This window comes from Miniopterus schreibersii (assembly GCF_964146895.1).
Source record: "Miniopterus schreibersii genome assembly, chromosome: 16".
Classification (NCBI taxonomy): domain Eukaryota; kingdom Metazoa; phylum Chordata; class Mammalia; order Chiroptera; family Miniopteridae; genus Miniopterus; species Miniopterus schreibersii.
Window position 1 is genome coordinate 37604979 of NC_138116.1, and position 19308 is coordinate 37624286.

Consider the following 19308-nt stretch of genomic DNA (forward strand, 5'->3'; position numbering starts at 1 on the left):
TTTTAAATCTTGCTGATTGAAATCTAGCTGAGCTCCTCTTATTTTATAGATGAAGAAGTATTCATTCATCCAACAAGTATCTCTTGAGTGTCCAGACACTGTAATGGGCACATGTAATATATGAGTGATGAATATAAAACCTGAATCTGGGGCTGCTCTCCAGGAACTTACAGTCTGTGAGAGAGACGGCTGATAATGAAATAATCACATGATTAGAGTTGATGGCAAGTGCTAGAAAATAAAAATGCAAGGAGCTATGGCAATTCTGGCCGGAGGCTGTGATTTGACTGGGGGGGGGGTGGAGTGGGGAGGGGTGGGAAGGCTTCCCAGGAGAGATAACCATTGAGTTGAGTTTTGGAGGAACAAAGGTCAACTAAGGACATGGAACTGAAAGTGCCAGTCACTGGGGGTGGGGCTGAGGAGCTAGGCAGAATAAATGAATGGTTAAATGAATTAATGAAAGCCTGTGGGATTGGGGGTGACAGGCGGGAGAATCGGTTGGGGACAAGCCAACATAATGGTTTATAAAGGAGTTTGGTCTTCAGGAGGGACTTGTAGCTTCAGACAGAGGAAGGAAGGAAAGTGAGAGGGGTCCAGCATGCTGGAGTGAGTTGCCCAATCCCTTCCTGAGCCCTGAGTCCCACAGACAGCAGGACCACTCTTTGTTTTAATAGCAAATGAATAAATACATTTAAAACATCCTGTTTATGGCATTATCTATAGCACTTTGCTTTTCTAATGATGTGATTAAATATGTATTTGCTATACAAAATTGGAAAGTTCAAGAATGTAAAAAATGATCTGGAACTCCAATAGAGATAACCATCTCTAGAGGTGAATCATCATAAACATTGATGTGTTTCAAAGCATGTACAAACAATTGGAAATCCTAGTTTCCTAACCTGCTTTTAAAAAACTATTATCATAAGACTTTCTCTTGGTCATTAAACTATTCTACAGAACTTAGTTTCTAATGATTGTATAATATTTTATTAAATGAACCAATCCCTAACGAAGGCATTTATGTACTGTATAATTTCCCACATATCACATTGCATTAAAAATCCTTGTATTTAGGCCTTGGCCTGTGTGGCTCAGTTGGTTGGGTGTAGCCCCATGCACCGAAAGGTTGCCGGTTCGATTCCCGGTCAGGGCACACACTGGGTTTCGGACTTGATGGTAGGAGGTGTGCAGGAGGCAGCCGATCTCATATTTCACTCTCACATCAGTGTTTCTCTCCCTCTCTCTTCCTCTCTCTCCAGAAAATAAATAAATAAATAAATCCATGTATTTAAATCATTGTCCACAGCACTGTTCATTTCCATAAGCTTAATTCCTTGAAGTAAAATTGCATGGTCAAAACAAAGATGACTATTTTGTTATTTTTATGTATTTTGATTTTTAAATGTACCCATTTAAAAAAAATTGAGTTACATTTGACCTAAACATTGTGTAAGTTTAAGGTGTCTAGTAGTCCCCGCTTATCCACAGAGGATATGTTCCAGGAACCACAGTGGATGCCTGAAACTGCATATATAAATGCTATATATGCTTGTTCCTATGTATAAAGTTTAGTTTATAAATTAGACACAGGAAGAGATTAACAACAACTAATAATAAAACAGGACAATTATAACAATATACTGTAGTAACACTTAAGTGAAGCTTACTGTACTCTACTCACCCTTCCTGTGATTAGGTGAGATGATAAAACCCCCATATGATGAGGTGAAGTGAGGTGAGTGACGCGGGCATTGTCACATAGTCTTATGTTCAAGAGATACTTGAACACAGGACCTGAGATACCGAGACAGCCTGTCTGATAACTACTGTCTGGGCTGCTGAGTGACTAAGGGCCGGAGCACATGCAGCCTGGAGACGCTGGGCAAGGGATGATTCTGTCCCAGGCGGGACGGAGCAGGACGGTGAGAGCTCTCATGCTATTCAGAATGGAGTGCAATTTAAAACTTATTATAGTTTATTTTTGAAATTTCCCGTTTAACATTTTCAGTGTTCTGTGGACTTTGTGTCACTGAAAGCGCACAAAGCAAAACCAAGGATAAGGGAGGGCACCTGTATATCATATTGATTTAATATATTTATATTGCAATATGATTGCCATAGTGGCGTCAGCTAACATCTCCGTCACATCACATAATTATCATCTCTTCCAGTGTTGGGAGCTATTAAAATCCAGTCTCTTAGCAAGTTCAACACAGTTCTGTGGTCTATAATCACTGCACTGTTTTTAGGTCTGCAGGTCTTATTTGTTCACTAGTTGTAAGTCTGTACACCTCTCAATTGCCCCACCCCTCAGTCCCTGAAAACCACCAGCTTACTCTCAGTGTTTACAATTTTGGTTATTTCTTTTATTAGAAGTAAAATACAGGATTTTTCCATGCTTCTTACTAATCGTAAGACTGCTCTTGGAATTATCTGTTTATGCCATTTGTCTGTCTCTTCTGCCTTGATTTTAATGTTATTTTTACTTGTTTCTACAAGTTCCTCAACCATTGTCATATTTCCTGCAAATGTTTTCTCCAGACTTTCCTTCTTCCTATCCTGATACTGGAAGTTTTAGATTTATTTGTATCATACCTGTGATGAATATTTTCTATGTTTCTGGTTTTTCTAAGGTTATGTTAAGGATTTCAGCCATCTGGAATTTATCTTAGCTTATGTGCTTAAGGATCAGTTTTAGACCTATGGTTTTAGACACAGTATGCCTCAAGTGATATACTCAGGGCACTGCTGTTTAAAAAAAACAAGGAGAACTTCATCAATTTTATGTTTTGGAAGTTCTTGACAAAACTACAACATAAAATGGACATGGAGCAAAAAATATTAAAGAAACTTATCAAATGGCTCTAGAAATCCATATTTTAGAATTACCATTATCACTGAGGTCAGATACAAGATAGAAAGTCAAGAGCAATAACCATTTGTCACCATTTAGAACACTATAAAAATTAGATTTTATTCATAAAAACAACCAGAAATATGAAAGAACTAGGAATAATTTTAATAAGAAGTCTGTTAAAAATTATCAATGTTTGAGAGAGAGTGAAAACACACACAGATAGAGCGATGCCACATTGTAGGGTAGAAATACCAAATATTTTTGTTCATTCCTCTGGTTAGGACTTAGCTTTGATGCAGCTCTAGTCACATTTCAATAGACTTTCTATAGGAATGTCCTCTGTAGGAATTGATAGGTTATGTTATTTTAAAAATTCTGGAAAACACCTGCCAGATACTGTTATAATTTGAAAAAGACCAATAAAGAACAAAATTCACTGTAAAAAGAAAATTGCAATATACAAATGAGAATGAAAAAAACACAACCATGCACCCATCCTTCTATGATAACCATTTGTTAATATTTTTCCATATATTTTCCTAGTCTTTTATCTATCTAAAAATACATATAAAATAATGTCAAATAGATATTTTTGGATTCTTTATTTTTGCTTATTTTAAATATGTTTCTATTGATTTTAGAGAGAGAGGAAGGGAGAGGGAGAGAGAGAGAGAGAGAGAGAAACATCGATTGGTTGCCTCCTGCACACACCCCTACTGGGGATCAAAACCATAATTTGAGCATGTGCCCTGACTGGGAAGGGAACTGGCAACCTTTTGGTGCATGGGACAGTGCTCAACCAATGGAGCAACACTGGCCAGGGCACATTCTTTCTTTTTAAAGGACAGGATCATTTATTTTCTTTTTTTGTTAGTATTTCATCAAGCATAATTTTTTTTTTTATCTTCACCTGAGGATATGTTTATCAATTTGAGAGAAAGAGGAATGGAGAGAGAAAAAAACATCAGTGCTAGAGAGAAACACCAATCGGTTGGTTGCCTCCTGTGTGTGCCCCAATCAGGGATTGAACCCACAACCTAGATATGTACCCTGAGCCAGAATTGAACCGGCAATGTTTTTGGTGTATGGTACAATGCTCTAACCAACTGAATCACCCAGCCAGGGCCCCAAACATAATTTTTAAGGCCATCTAATATGAGTGTGCCATAGGTTTTCCCCAGTAACTTTGATACTTAGGGATATCTTTGTATCTCTCATTTCTTAGTCTAAATCCCCCAAAGTAGAATTACAGTTGACCTGTGAACAACTCTGGGGTTGGGGCATTGACCTCCTCTGTCCCCCCTTCAGTCAAAAATCTGTGTATAACTTTTTGGCTCCCCCCAAACTTAACTACTAGTAGCCTACTATTGACCAGAGCCTTACCAATAACATAAACAGCCGATTAACACATACCATGTATGTCATATAAATTATGTGCTGTATTCTCACAATAAAGTAAGCTAGAGAGAAGAAAATCTTAAGAAAATCGTAAGGAAGAGAAAATACATTTACAGTACTTACTGAAAAAAAATTGCATAAAAGTGGACCTGTGCAGTTCAAATCTGTGCTGTCCAAGGGTCCACTGTACTGAAGGAGCATTTTTAAGGCCCTAGCTTGTCTGTGTTCTTGAAGTTGTCAAACTCTTTCTGGAAAGGGTGTGTGGCTTGATAGCCGGGCTAACATGAGGAGAGTCTCAGTCTTAGAGGGTTAGCATGATTAGCAGGAGGGGAATAGATTCCACACGGGAGGAGGGAGGAGGAAAGGTGCAGACTTTTGAAGTGGGAAAGTACGTTTGGGGCACCCGAGTGGCTCATTTCCCTGGAGCTTTGAAACACAGGAGAGAGCTGTGAGACACAGGGATGTGGCCAGACCAGGCGGCGAGTGAGAGTCAGGAAGGTGTGGAGTGGGGCACGGCGTTAGCCTGCTGTGGGAAGGTGGGTGTGTTCTGTCCTGTGGGCAGTGGGTGGGCAGGGGCATGGTGCTGGGGCTGGGCTCCTCTGTAGGTAGGTATTGTCATCTGGGTAGCAGTAGTTAGGACTCAGCAGTGGGAGTGGGAATGGGAATGGGAATGGGAATGGGCAGAAACAATTTGGGACCCCGAATTCAGACTGCTTGACAACTGACTGAGGTGGGTGTGAGAGAGAATCTGAAAGGGGACACGGACATTAAGGGGAAGAGCTGATTTTAGAGATTTCCAGTTGGAGGGGCCTGGCTGCTCCCCCAGGAGAGAATATTGGTACTAAGGGTATAGGCTTGAGGGTGGCTGGGGGTGGGGTGGCCAGGTAAAATCCATGATGCCCAGTTAAATTTGAACTTCAGATAAAAATAACTTTTTAGTATAACTATATCCCCAATGTTTAATGGGATGTATTTATGCTACAAACATTACTTATTGTTTACTGCTTATTTATTATTCACTTTATCTGCTAAGTCTGGCAGCCCTACAAAGTGCACAGAAACTGGAGGGAAGGATCCAAACGAGACCATCCAGTGAACCAGACCAGTTTGACTGGAATATAGACTCAGCTCCAGCATTTCAGTTAATTAAATCTTGAATTTTGCTTCATCTCGTCCTGAAGTTTCCTCTAAATCCCAAGGAAACATTAAAAGAGAAGGAATCAAGCCCAGGCCCTTGGCTCTGGTTGGTGGTGGCGAGGCTTGTCTGGGGGCACAGCCCTGCTGGGACTGCTCCCTTTAGCGGGTGTGAGCGGAGCACAGACCTGGGTGCAATGAGGCCTAAGCCTGCCTCTGCAGTCTCGGGGGGGACAAGCAACCATATGTATGTGTGCACACACACAGGCGAGAGGATTCGCTTACACTCAGATGCTTGTGCTTGCACATGCATTAAAAAAATCCCCAGAAAGCCCAGCCGCGTGTGGCTCAGTGGTTGAGCATCTGTCTAGGATCCAGGAGATCTCGGTTCGATTCCCGGTCAGGGCACATGCCCGGGGTTGCGGGCTCAATCCCCAGTCGGGGGCATGCAGGAGGCAGCTGATCAATGACTCTCTCATCACTGATGTTTCTCTCTCCCTCTCTCTGAAATCAATAAAGATATATTTTAAATAAATAAATAAAGAGTTGATGGTCTATGAGGTGGACACAAACCTCATAGACCATAAAAAAAAAATAAAAAAAAAATCCCTGGAAATGTGCTTAAGATAATGCTCCGAGCAGCCTCCCTCTGGGGTGGGGTGTGAGGGATTGAGGACCAGTAGAAGGAAGATTTTCATTACTGTCCTTTTTTTAAAAAATATTTTGAATTCTTTTTTTTAAAGTATGTGCATGTACTACCCTTTGAAATAAAGTTTTAAAAAGCTAGACTGTGCATTTACACAGAAAATGACAAAGTTGTTACACAATTTAACGGGACAGCCCAAAGGGTGCAGGGAACACAAGTGTCCTGGAGGCAGGTTCTGCCATGTTCACGGTTGTGTTCCCAGTGCACATGGTGGGCACCCAGCGGATATTTATTAGAGGAATGAAGGCTGAAGATGATGAACCATTTTGTGATCTAACGAACCACAGAAAGAGAAGTTGCTCTTAGATCTCGCACCTATTAGAGGAGGCAGTGCAGGAGCTTCGTGCACGGTATTTAAGGAAGCGCACTGCACCAGGCGGTCTTTCGCAAGGGGAGCTGAAGCTGTGGGAGCGACTGAGCTCCCTGGGGGAGGGGGAGGCAAGGCGGACAGAGGCAGACAGCATGGAGTAGACTGACGGACAGGGACCAGGGAGCCTGCTCCCAGCGATCAAGGGGGAGCACATGGTCAACAGAATCAAAATATTCAACAGGGACCACCCTGTGGTTTTCAAAGGGCAGGCCAACATTAGCAGTCTTTCTGGAACAAAAGGTGCCTTCTCCTGTCCAGAAAACCCTTATAGCATCTGGGAGCCTGCCCCGGGCTGTTTCCATGAGGTCACCCCGGGTGCGGGCTGGAGAGTGACCGCAGGTAGGCCTGGAGCTCACAGGCCCTCATTTGGTTGTCGGAAGGGCCAGGATGACCCTCGGCTTTCTTTCGTCCTTCCAGAACGCCGTTTCCAAGCACGGCTCTCAGTTCCAAGGCAACTCCCAGCACGACGCCCTGGAGTTCCTGCTCTGGCTGCTGGATCGAGTGCACGAGGACTCGGAGGGCTCGTCCCGAGAGCCAGGGTCCGAGAAGGTCAGTCTCTCTCAAAACAACACATCGTATCTGATTTTCTTTTCTTCACTTGAATATTTACTCAGCTCCTCAAGGCCGAATCTTGAACTTGAGAGCCTCCTGTTCCCGTGTTCTGGTTCCCGCACGCACGGTGCCGCCCCTGCTCCTGCCTCTTAGCTCTGTTGTGGATGGTGCGTTTCCCCCACCGCAGTGTTTCCATCCTCTCTAATCCCAGTGATGCCGTGAAGAGGGCTTCCTTTTGGCTTAAAGTCCGAAAAATCTCCTTTCTGTCAGTATTCTGTGCATCAGTGGTCATCTGAAGCCACGCGTATCAGGGCTTATTTTCAGATGGTTTCATTTGAACTCGCCCGTTGCTTTCTCTCAGTTACGCATCCTACAGAGCAGTGATTCCCAGGGTTTTTGTCTCAAGACACAGGATGGACGATCTTTACATGTGTGCGCTTAGCATTCCCAGGTGGGGGTGAAACCCCAAACCTTTGGGGGTAAGAAAGCACCACGCTCGTGTCACAGCCACGGTTCGTTGACACATCAGCGGCGCTCCCTGTGGTTTGCTAGTAAAGATCCACGATGGGCACCGCTCTGCTGCTCTCCTTTTACCTCTCACTTGAGAAAGTGAAAGCGAGCCAAGTTATTACACCGTGAGTGAGCCGAGTTATAAAATATCCCTGAATAAGCCGCTGTAATGTAAAGCATGGCCCACACGCTATGGTAATTAATCAGTTACATGTTATTTCGATCGTCTCAAAGCTGACCCAGAGGCAGCTACGAGAACTGCTTTACCGGTTTTTTGTTTTAAATCTGGACACTGTGTTCCCATCCCGCTTGTGAATCAATTAAAACAGCCCCTGGGAGTCTTTAAGCCTTTCAGCCGTCACCTGCCCATCGTTTCATTGGCCTGGAGCCCATTGTTCACAAGTCGTGAAGAATGAGCGGCGGTTGCAGTCGTGTAGGATGAGTCAGCCAGAGCCCCAAGGCGTGTGCAGCAGGGTGACTGCAGCTAATGCTGGGAAGCTGCTGGGACAGTAGATTTCGGGTGCTCTTGCCACGTGCAAAATTGGTAACTGTGAGGAGATGGCTTGTTACTTTGATGGTTGCAATCATTTCTCTATGGGTACGTATGTCAGGTCTTCATGTTGTACACCTTAAAGATATACAGTTTTTATTTAGAAAGAAAAATAATGAATGGCTCAGGAAGCGGAGTCATTATTTTTAACTTTTCCCCATAGCCAGTTATTGTCTCTGTTTCTTTCTCTTTTAAAATGGCAAGTTGCAGCTTTAAAAAAAAGAGAACAGAATTGTATATGTCTCAAATAAGAAAAGATTCATTTTAATATTTTTTTAAAATTGATTTTAGGGAGAGAGGAAGGGAGAAGGGGGAGAGAAACATTGATGAGAGAGAGAAACACCAGTTGGCTGCCTCCTGCATGCCCCCTACTGGGGATTGAGCCGGCAACCCGGGCATGTGCCCTGACCGAGAATTGAACCTGCAACCTCTTGGTGCATGGGCCTATGCTCAGCCAACTGAGCCACACTCGCCTGGGTAAGAAAAGATTCATTTTAAACAATTAACATAATGTAATTATAAGGTAAGAATTAGAGCTGCAAAAACAGCCCTCATGCCCGAGACAGCAGGTTGTCAGACGTATGGAACAAGGGAAGTAATGGTTGGACAGTACTCGGTATTCCTCAGATCACATCTTGGAGTGTTATATACAATATGAGTAACTGTTGTCATGTATGGAGAGGTGCTAGGGTTATTATCCTCATTTTATATATGGGTAACATCAGAGAGGTTGGGTAACTTTCCCAAAGCAACACAGCTAAAGAAGGGACAGAATCAGGATTCAAGTCCAAGAAGGGGGAGGGGGAGTCTAGCTTGAAAACCTGTTTCCTTATTTTAAAAAGAACCACGCCAGTCACCTGCAAAACACGCAAATGAAACAAAGCAAAAACATCAGCACAACAGAACCTGGGAGGAACACATACTCCAAGGTTAGAGTAGTTTCCGTGGGTTGTAGGATTATGGGTGATTTTACTTTTATGTACAGTGATTTTCTATTTATCTTATTTAAATCCTTTTAGTTACAAGTAACAGAAATTTAACCTGATTCAACTTAAGGAAAGGACATTTATTGGCTTTTATAACTTGTAAGGCAAAAGGTTGAACCAGCTTCAGATAAGGCTTGATCTAAGTACTCAGATGATATGACCAGGCCTTTGGCTTTCCATGTCTTTTCTCTGGTTGCATTTTCAGACCGGCTCTGCCCACATGGTGACAAGAGGTGACCCTGGAATGTTCAAATGTTCTTATGAGTTTGGGATTCCAGAAAAAACCCGGGGACGATGTGATTGTCCCAGAATGGTTCATGTGTTCATTGCTGGGCAGGTGGTCTGCAGAATGAAATATTCTGATTAGGCTCACCTGACTCACATGGCTGTGTGTGTGTTGGGGCCAGGGCATAAACTCTACCCACATCAATGGCCAAGGACAACTTTTTTTAGGTTCTGGCTGTGTTACTTCCCCAAAGGAAGGAATGCTGAGCAGATAAACGTCCACTACACTGTGTATTCCATAGTCTTAGAGTGAACACATTTTGAAATCAGAATGATGTAATTTTTTTAAAGAAAGATACTGCTTCTTGAATATCTGTTATATGCCACGCATCTAATTTGATGCTTTTGATGATTTATTTTACTACCGACACATAGGAGACACTCAATAAGCTCTTGAATGGTTGAATAAAGTGAGTAGTTATCATGCTTTAATGTTTGAAAGGATAGCTCATATTTTATTTAACAGGAATTTAGGTTAAGTTGCCCAAAGTCACTCAACTTCTACTTGGGAGAAATAGAATTGAACCTGAGCCTATTTCAAAGCCCATTACTTATGAGTGTCTTGTGCCTCTTCATCCCCACCAGGGGGTGGAAGAAGCCTGCTCTGCCTCTTTCTGGGGGCTGGGTAGGAAAGGCCTCTGGTCTTGTTCCCCCTTCTCCTGCTCCCTGGCTATGCCAGGCAGCTCTTCCTACCTGGAAGATAGGAGGGATCAACAGCCTTCTGAATTGACTTTCAATCTTCCTCTTTGTCTCTTGGTGGCAGATAAAGGCAGGAGAACAGAGATGTTAAGTAACTTGCCTCAAGTCACACAGCAAGCAAGTGGCAGAGCCAGGATCCAATCTAGGAAATACAAATCTAAAACAGAGTTTCTTAACCTTAGTACTTTTGATGTTTGGGGCCAGGCAGTTCTTTGTTGTGAAGGCTACCCTGTGCATTGTAGTATTTGTAGCATCCCTCTATCCAGTAGATGTCAACCGCACCCCCAATTGTGATCGATGACCAAAAATGTCTCCAGGCATTGCCAAATGTCCCTGGGGGGCAAAAGCACCCCTCCTTCCACTGGTGAGAGCCTTTGCTTTCAGCCAAACCTTTCTTTAAGACAGCACTGAATTTATTTAAGCCAAGAGGACCCGCAAATAATTCTTTTTAACAACTTCAACACCCATGTAAAGCAGCCATAATTCCAATTTCCAATATGCTGCACTATTATATGTTTTCCACACTATAGCCAGAGTGATCTTTTCAGAAAGGAAACAAGATCGTGTCACCCTGCTTAAATTCCTCAGGTGGCTTCCTATAGTGCTTAGAACAAAATCTGGACTCCTATGTGGCCGACAGGGCCTGCCCTGCCTGGGCCTGCCAAGCACTCAGCCTGATTCGAGGCCCCTCTGCCCCTCGCTCATTGCTCTGGCTGCCCTGGCTGCTCCCTGATCCTTTAAGGGGCAGGAGTGTTAGGAGTACCCCATGACTGGGCAAGGACAGCCAGAGAGAGGAGCTGCCCAGCTCTTCATTTAACCTGATTGAAGCCAGAAAAGCTCTTTTTCTCTGTCTGGGGTTGAAGCCGCCACTGAAATCTTCCGTCATAAAATTGGGCCCCCTGCGGAGATCTCATTGCTGGAGCTGGAAGGGAAGGAGCAGAACTGGTGGGTTGATTCTGCACGAAGCTTCGTTGTCCCTTCCCAGGATGGAAGGGGCCTGTCCTCTGCGTAACTCTGAACACTTTTTCTTTTTGAGGTTATTTCTGTTTCAAAACATATAAAAGCCAGATAGATAGATTTATTGAAACGGATAGAAACTGTAAGGACTACTTTCTTCTCTGTAACTGTAATGATTCTCAAATGTTTTCATGAAAGGGCCTATTTTTACTCTCCTATGGACACTCTCACACGAGCAGTCCTTTTGGCAGTTTATCTTAGAGAAAGCACCATCTTTCAGAGTTAAGGAAAGGATGAGACTGGGGGGAGGACCAGGAAGCTAACATTTATTAAACACCCACTGTGTGCCGGGCAGGATTCTCATGTCATCTTTTCTGATTTTAACGGTGGCCCTGTGAGGGGTGTGGGATACTCCTGTTCCTTTCAGATGTGGAGTGAGGCTCCTTGGCCAGCAGAGGTGAGCCAGCCTGGCCTGACCCCATGGCCCATGCTTTGTGAGTGCTCCTCTGCCGCCCCTCGCCCCAGCCTCTTTCAGGATTTCCTCTTTCCACACCCCAGCCCTGGGTGATCCCGTCCACTGCCGCTCCTGATGAGCTGCTTTATGACCTTGATGCAGAAGCGTCCGTGTCACTGTGAGGTGTTCAGCTGTCTCAAATAGAAGGGAATGCATGAGAAGGCAGAAGGGTGGCACACAGGACCAAAGGGAAGGCTGAAGAACCAGGCTTGGAACCTTCAAGAACCAGACAGCTCTGGGGCGGGGCTGTGTCTGTGGCAGGACTACTCTGGCCTGGATTCTGCCAGGATCACTGCTTTCAGCCTTTTGATCACTGTGCTTGTGATCCCCGTGCAAGGCCAGCTCATCGCAGAGTCTAGCTGGGGTCAGGTGCCTGTGCTTCGGTAAGGAAGAGCAGGGTCCTGGTTAAAGAGCCTTCCCCAGCTCCCCCTGGATTCAATGTTCCAAAGGGGGGCTTCTACCAAGAAGAGGAGTGAATCCTGGGCAGCCACAAACACCATGTCCATTCTACATCTGAGTTCTCGCCTCTGAGCCCTTCGTGTATTTGCTGTCAGCTGTCCCTGCTGGATGTGGATGCCCCTCAGACTCGCATACCCTTCCCTGACCCACTTCTTTTGACTCTGGGAATGGACCAGGCATTCTCCAGGTACCAGGTTGGAAGCTTGGAGCTGGTCCTGTGTATCTGCCCCCTTCTCTCCCTCTGCTCCCCCATCAGGTACTCAGCGATGAGCTGCGCACACGGGTGTCTGAGTCCATCCCTCATCCTTTTTACGGCTCCTACTCTAGTTCACCCCATTGTGACCTGGACCCTGAGCCTCCCAGTCTGTGTCTTAACCCCAGACTCACCCCCTGCCTCCTGTGCACGTCTGTCCAGGTAAAGCATCTCTCCATGCATGTTGCCACCAGGAGGTTCAAACCATTCAGATACTCCCGGCTGTGTAACACCACTTAACAGTGCTCACTGTGTGCCAGCCACTGCTTTCAGTGTTTTCTATATATTAACTCTCTTAATCTGAAGATTTTTCTATCAGGTGGGCATTATCATTCATTATCCTTTTATTACAGTTGGGAAACCTTGGAGTAAAGAGATTAGGTAAGTTATGGAGCTGGCTCAGAGGGTGAGTAACCCTACCTACCGGCCAGCTAAATTCCAGTGCAGACATTGGAACCCAGACATTCCGACTCTAGAGGTTAATTTTTAACTCTGGTACTATGCCGGTTACTGAACCAGGCAGTCTTCTTTCGGACATCGAAGGCCCCACCCAGTGTGGCTCCAGACTCCCTCTCCAGCCCTGCTTTCTGCTTCCCTTTGCACATCCTGTATTCTGGTCATATTGGGCTTAATAAAAATACACATTCTGAGTATTTGTCACCTTAATTTGCCCCACTGTTTTATTATGGGAAATTTCCAACATATAGACAAGTTGAATTAATTATGAAGTGAACACCTCATACCTACCACCTAGACTCTCTAATTGTATTTTATTAAAATCGCTTTATCACGTATGTACCCATCTGTTCATCCTTCTATCTACTCACCATCTCCTCCCTGTTTTCCTCATCTTATAGTTTTGATGCATTTTAAGTTAAATTTCAGACATTGGTATACTTCACCCCAGACCCTTCACATGCTCCATTTCCCTGGCTCTTTGAAGATGCTGGCCTGGAGCCTGCAGTGAAGTGGCCGCGAGCCACTGGATTCCTGTAGCCACCAGGAGTTGGGAGAGGCAAGGAATGTCCGGAGGAAGTGCGGCCTTGCCAAGGCCTCGGTTTGGGGCTAGTCATTCTGATTTTGGTTGCCTGGCCTGGAGAACTGTGAGAGAATCCGTTTCTGTTGTTTTAAGCCACCAGTGTGTGGTAACTTGCTACAGCAACAACAGGAAATGTAAACATAAGGGGATGCAAGGAAAGATTCAACAGAGCTCATCTGTGAGCGAAGGAGGCTTATGCATTAGCCTGCGGTGCAGGGTGGCTTGTCTGAGAGGGTGGTGGTCACATGAAGCCTGGCTCACTGGAAAGTGTGGACAGAAAGGTTTAGAAGGTGGAAACTTTGGTGGGGATGTGTTTGAAGTCATGGCCGCGCGTCGCGGTGAAATGTACTAGAGGCATCTAGACACACGAGGCCCAGCCTGATGGAGAGAAAGAACAGGGTAGTTGCCCCGGCCGGTGTGGCTCAGTGGTTAGAGTGTTGGCCAGAGCACTGAAGTGTCATGGGTTCGATTCTCCATCAGGGGGTTGTGCGTGGGTTGCAGGTTGATCCCATGGGAAGGAGGCAACCAATCGATGTCTCTCTCACATCGATGTTTCTTTCTTTCTCTCTCCCTCACCCCCACTCTCCCTTCCATTCTCTCTAAAAATCAATAGAAAACAAATACCCTCAGGCAAGGATTAACAACAACAACAAAAAAGAACAGGGTAGTAAATTCAGGGGTAGGAGTCAGGGCTGGGTGAGTATTCGAGTGTTCACCGAGGTTTTCGTGCTTCAGTTCTGCTCTTTCAGCTCATCCTCTCAGGGAACTTGGGAGGTCAAGAGATGGAAGGAGCAAGGAATTACGGCAAAGGCAGCACTGAGGTTCTGCAGGGTCCAGGCCCCGAAGGGGTGGCGTGGCCAGGAGGAGGCCCAGCCGCCGCCGTCTAGAAGCTGTGGAGTGATGGGAGGTGTATTAATTTCCTTTCCTCATTTCTTTGCAGCTTCAGCCCGAAGCCAGTAAAACCCCTGAGAACCACCTGTCGCCATCGGCTCCGCTTTCTCTAGGTCAAAGCTTTGTGCAAAGCCACTTTCAAGCACAATATAGGTAAGAATGGGATGTGTTTAGAGTCACCCAAGAGTTCAGCAAACTTATATGCTGGACGCCAGTCTCCCATGGCCTGGTTTACCCTGAGATTGCAAAGCAACAAAAGCCACAAACACCCTTCTCTCCCGCATTATAAATCCGAGTTAACCACTCACTCCTAGGCTTCTGACCTTTAGTATTTCCTCTTTTCCTCCTTGCTGGCCTCTGAGGCTCCCACCTCCCCTGAAGGAGGGGTGATTGGAGGGTGGTTCTACAGACTGTGCCTGTGGGGACCAGGACCACCCCAGGAGGCAGTCATTGGGGGAGACCCTTCCTCTTTGTTCTTTGTAGCCAGAGAGCCCAGCTTAACAAGTTGTTATGAGTTCAAGACTTCCTAGCATTCTAGAGGATATCCGACTTCAGAGGAGTTGTCCTTTCAAATATTGCAAAGTTTTTTTCATATAAATATGAAGCCATATTTTATTCCATATTAGACTTTTAGAAGCAATTTACTATTTTTTTTATATTTCAATTACAGTTGACATTTAATATTTTTATAATAGTTTCAGGTGTACATTTATATAATTTACAAAGTGATCCCCCCAATATTTCTAGTACCCACCTGGCACCATACATGGTAATTACAACATTATGGACTATGCTCCCTATGTTGTACCTTACATCTCCATGACTGTTTTGTGACTACCAATCAGTACATCTTAATCCCTTCACTTTTTTCACCCAGCCCCCTCCCCAAACCCCCCTCCCATCTGGCAACCATCAGTTTGTTCTCTGTATCTATGAGTCTGTTTCTGTTTTGTTTGTCCATATATTATGTTCTTTAGATTCCACATATAAGTGAAATCATATGGTATTTGTCTTTCTCTGATTGACTTATTTCACTTAGTATAAGGTATTACAGATTTTTAATGAAAGCACTAATTGCAGTGAGAGGTCAGAAAGGAGAGAAACCCCCCTGGGGTCTCAGAGGGGGTGTGCCTTTTGATGGCTCTGAAGGATGACTAGGATTGAATGGGTGGGAACATATTCAACAAGAATGAAACACGCTTAGAGATGGAAATGAACATAATGATCAGGATCCAGGGGAACCCGTTGTTACAGAGAGCCTCCTCTGAGTGACATGCTCCTCGCCTAAATGTTTTTAAATGTATTCCTTATAGGGGCCTCAGGAGATGAGTTATGGCCTAGGAGGTTGGGCTTTTTGGGAGCTCGCATGCAGTAAGTGGCAGAACAAGGGTTTGACTTCTGGTAGATCTCTGAAGCCAAGTCCTGCTTTTGCTTCCTTCGTAAGTCTTCCTCTTCGGCTGCTTTTCCATCTCCCCTTGTCGTAGGGGATGTGCCGCTGCTGCTTCAGTGGCACGGAAGCTCTGCCTCCTGTTCTCTGTTACGGATACTGAACTGGTTTTAAAATCCTTTTCTTCTGGGTGCTGCAGTAAGTCTTTTTCAAAGGTGTGCTTTTCTCTGAGCTTCTGGACAGTCTTCTCTTTCCTTTACTCTGCTGTGCTTTTCCTAGGCCTCCCCTTGGCTTTCCTCTTATTTACTTTAAACCAATGGACAATTATTCAGCCTTCCAGAGTTCACTTATATATAGCCATTCAATTCCGCACTCTTGGGGCACTTGCATTCTTTGTGTTTGGGAAGGAGGAGGTCACTTAAAATTGCCCAGAAACTCCCTCGATTTAGGATTTATGTTCAGTAATTGCCAATCGAGTGAACTGGACATGATCACTGCCTTTGAGGTGGTTGTTGATTTAGGAAGACCAAACAGTCTCTGAAACGCTTTGGAAAGATGCCAGGGTGGCTTTTCACTGGAATGGAAAACCCACAGCCCTGGAGAAATTCTCCCTGTCCCTGCGCCACCAGGGAGGGGGCAACCACGGGGCACACACTCCTGCCCTCGGTTGCTCAGCATGCTGGGTAATTAAAGTCTCTTCTGAATGAGCCCGGATCTCATTGTTGTATGGGACGAGTGGGCCACTTATTTCCCGAGAGGCGTGGTGATGCGCGGCAGGGTGCAGAGAGGAAATCTAGATTTCACGCTACTGACCTTTCTGGCCCAAAAGCTACTTGTAGAGCATCTGTTTCACCTTCAGTTGCCCAAAGCACAGGCTGCTGGAAACAAAAATGAGACAGAGGAAAGGAAAAGAAGACTAGAGATGGAGAGAGAAGAACACACAGAGGAAGAGAAAGGGAGAATGGGGCGTGGACGTGTTAGGGAGCAGGGAAGGGTCACCAGTCTTTGCCACCAGGCACCGCTCATTGGTGTTCTTGCACAATAAAATTCACTCCTTTCTCTGATCACTCCGTTCTCTCTGCCCTCTTCCCCCCTCGTCTACACACACTCTCTGTGTTCTTCTTTCAAATATCTGAGCGTCCGATATTGCACTGGGCCCAGCAGTTACAATGAGGAACATGATAATTTCTTGCCCATGAGAGAGACAAGTACTAATTAAATATACCCATTTATTCTCTAGATAGTTCTTTCGTGCCTACTATGTGCCAGGTTCTCTCCTAGGTGCTGGGACTTGAGCTGTGAACAAGACCCAGCGCCTGTTCTCATGGAGCTCACATTCTGCTGGGGAGGGTTAGATGATACACAGCCCAACAAACAGCCTGCACAGTGAGAACTGAAATGATAAGGAACTTGGGAGGTGGGGAGCAGCCGGGCTCAGATAAGGTGGTCAGGGGAGACTTCTTTTCAGAGGGGACATCTGAGCTGAGAACTGAGGGACAGGGAGTCGGCCATTCACATACTTGGGGACAGGGTATTCCGGGCAGAGGAAATAGCAAGGACAAAGGTCCTGGGTGGGAATGATCTTGCCAAGTTCCAGAGACAGGAGCTGCCAAGTAGTGAGGGCTGGGAGTTGAGGCTGGACAGGTGGATGGGGCCTGGTAATGCAGGTGTCCGGTTCAAGTGCGGGGTTTGGTCTAAAGGGCACAGGAAGCCACTGCAAAATTTAAAGCAGGGTGTGGTCTAGATAACAATTTAAGAGTTGATGCTGGTTGTTACGGGCAATGAAGGGAGGCAAGACTGGGAGCTGGAGCAGCGGCTGATGGCATCAGTCGTCCCAGTGGCTGAATGATGGTGGCTGGGACCCCGGAGGTGGTGGTGGAAATGAAGAGAAGTGGGTGAGGGTTGGGAGGGGATATGTGTTGGGTGGAGAGTCCACAGGACTTGCTAATGGGTTTAAGGGTGTGGGTGGAGGGACTGAGGGAAAGATGAGAACCTCGGTGGCTCTGGGTGTTTATATTGTCACGTCTGGTGAGTGCTTTGAAGTAGTCACGGGTGTGAAAGAGGAAGGGGCCTGTTTTCTTGCACTGCTCTTCCCTTCTGCCACACTTACTTCTGAAGCCAGATGTGTGGGTGTGTTTCCCACACAAGCAATTCTGCAGTTCTCTGTGGCCACCAACCAGTGTCCTACAATTTAACTCAATTCCGACACTATCTACCTGGAGATAGCATCAGTCCCACAAGACTGCCCCCTCCCGACACTAATTACAAGCTCCCGGTTGTCACCTGTGCTTCTGGCCGGCTGGCTATAAATCAGAGGTTCCCATGACCGCTCTTCAGAGCCGATGGTTTGCTAGAGCAACTCTCAGAACTCAGGAAAACAGTTTCCTTACTAGATAACCAGTTTATTATAAGAGGGTACAACTCAGGAACAACCAGATGGCAGAGCTGCACAGGGCAAGGTGTGCGGAAGGGGTGCAGGGTTTCCATGCCCACTTGGGGCACCCTCCTCTCCCAGCACCTCCAGATGTCCTCCTACCTGGAAGCTCTCCAAACCCCTTCTGCTAGGGTTTTTATGGAGGCATCATTATATAGGAGTGATTGATTAAATTATTGGCCATTAGTCATGAGCTCAACATCTGTCTCCCTTCCCTTCCCCAGGAGGTGGGGGCTGAGAGTTCCAACCATCTAATCACATGGTTGGTGCCCCTGGCAACCAGCCCCATCCTGTGGTTATCTAGGGGCTTTCCAAAAGTCACCTCAGTAGTATAACTCAGGTGTGGTTGTAAGGAGTCTGTTATGAATAACGAAAGATGTGCTTTCTCACCTCTATTCTTGCTCTTATCAGGAAATGTCAAGGGTTTTAGGAGCTCTGTGCCAGGAGCAGGCGTGGAGACCAAACGTATATATCTTATTAAAGTCACAGTATGGCAAAGTGCCCTGCTGGCACAGGGTGTCAGGAGAGCATTCCTGAGGACTTGACATTTGAGCCGATCAGATACTGAGGACTGCTGTGCCCTTTGGGGAGATACTGTAGGATGAGCAGGCAAAAGTGAGGTGTTCCTGCCAAAAATGTATTGATGGCAGCTAAGACCGCCTGCTCTGTGCCTGATAATCTACAGTCAAGAAAAGTAATGGTTAGGGATGCCCAGCAGCTGGGCTTTTCAGGTCTGAGGGCTGATTTCTGCAGCTCGTCAGTGGGGGCCCACTCCACACGGGTGCCCCCCCCACGGATCACTGGTGCCTCCTGAGCAGAGGTGCCTGGCGACCTGGCTCAGCCTTCCTCTCCACTTGGGAGGGCTTGCCTGGGACAGAGAGTCGCCCTGGTGTCCTTCTTTATAAGTGGAAAGCTGGAAGAGGTGCTACAGGCTAACAGAGGCCCTGCTCACCGAGGTTACCCTCCTCCACCCCCACCCCCCTTTAGGGGCTGAGTATTTGACTTTGGCCAGAGGAATACTATTAGGGTGCTGGAGATTTGGACTAGAGGAAACATAATTAGCTATTCTATGTGATGGTGGCCACAACCTGAAACATCTGCATGTTTAAAAACCAAGGACTTGTGGCTCTGTTGGAGTTTTGCCTGGGGAAGGAATGTGTGCGTGTGTGTGTGTGTGTGTGTGTGTGTGTTTATTGCCCCCTGCTCTTCATAGCTTAGGCAGAATATGCTTGAGAAGGCTCTCTCAGGACAGATCTGGGAGAGGCGACACCTTGCTTACATGTCATCATAATTACGGTTGGTGGCGTAGACATCAGTTCCGCTG

At 45.8% G+C, this 19308-nt stretch overlaps 1 protein-coding gene across 1 annotated transcript in view; it reads left to right on the forward strand.

The window, feature by feature from the left end:
* The window catches only part of USP43 (ubiquitin specific peptidase 43), a gene marked incomplete at its 5' end in the record, with an annotated part of 57285 nt that overhangs the window by 2258 nt on the left and 35719 nt on the right, over nucleotides 1–19308 (forward strand). Inside the window, 2 exons of the mRNA XM_081162536.1 lie at nucleotides 6886–7017; nucleotides 14213–14316. Coding sequence (XP_081018662.1) covers nucleotides 6886–7017; nucleotides 14213–14316 — 236 coding nt within the window. The remainder of the gene's footprint in view (nucleotides 1–6885; nucleotides 7018–14212; nucleotides 14317–19308) is intronic.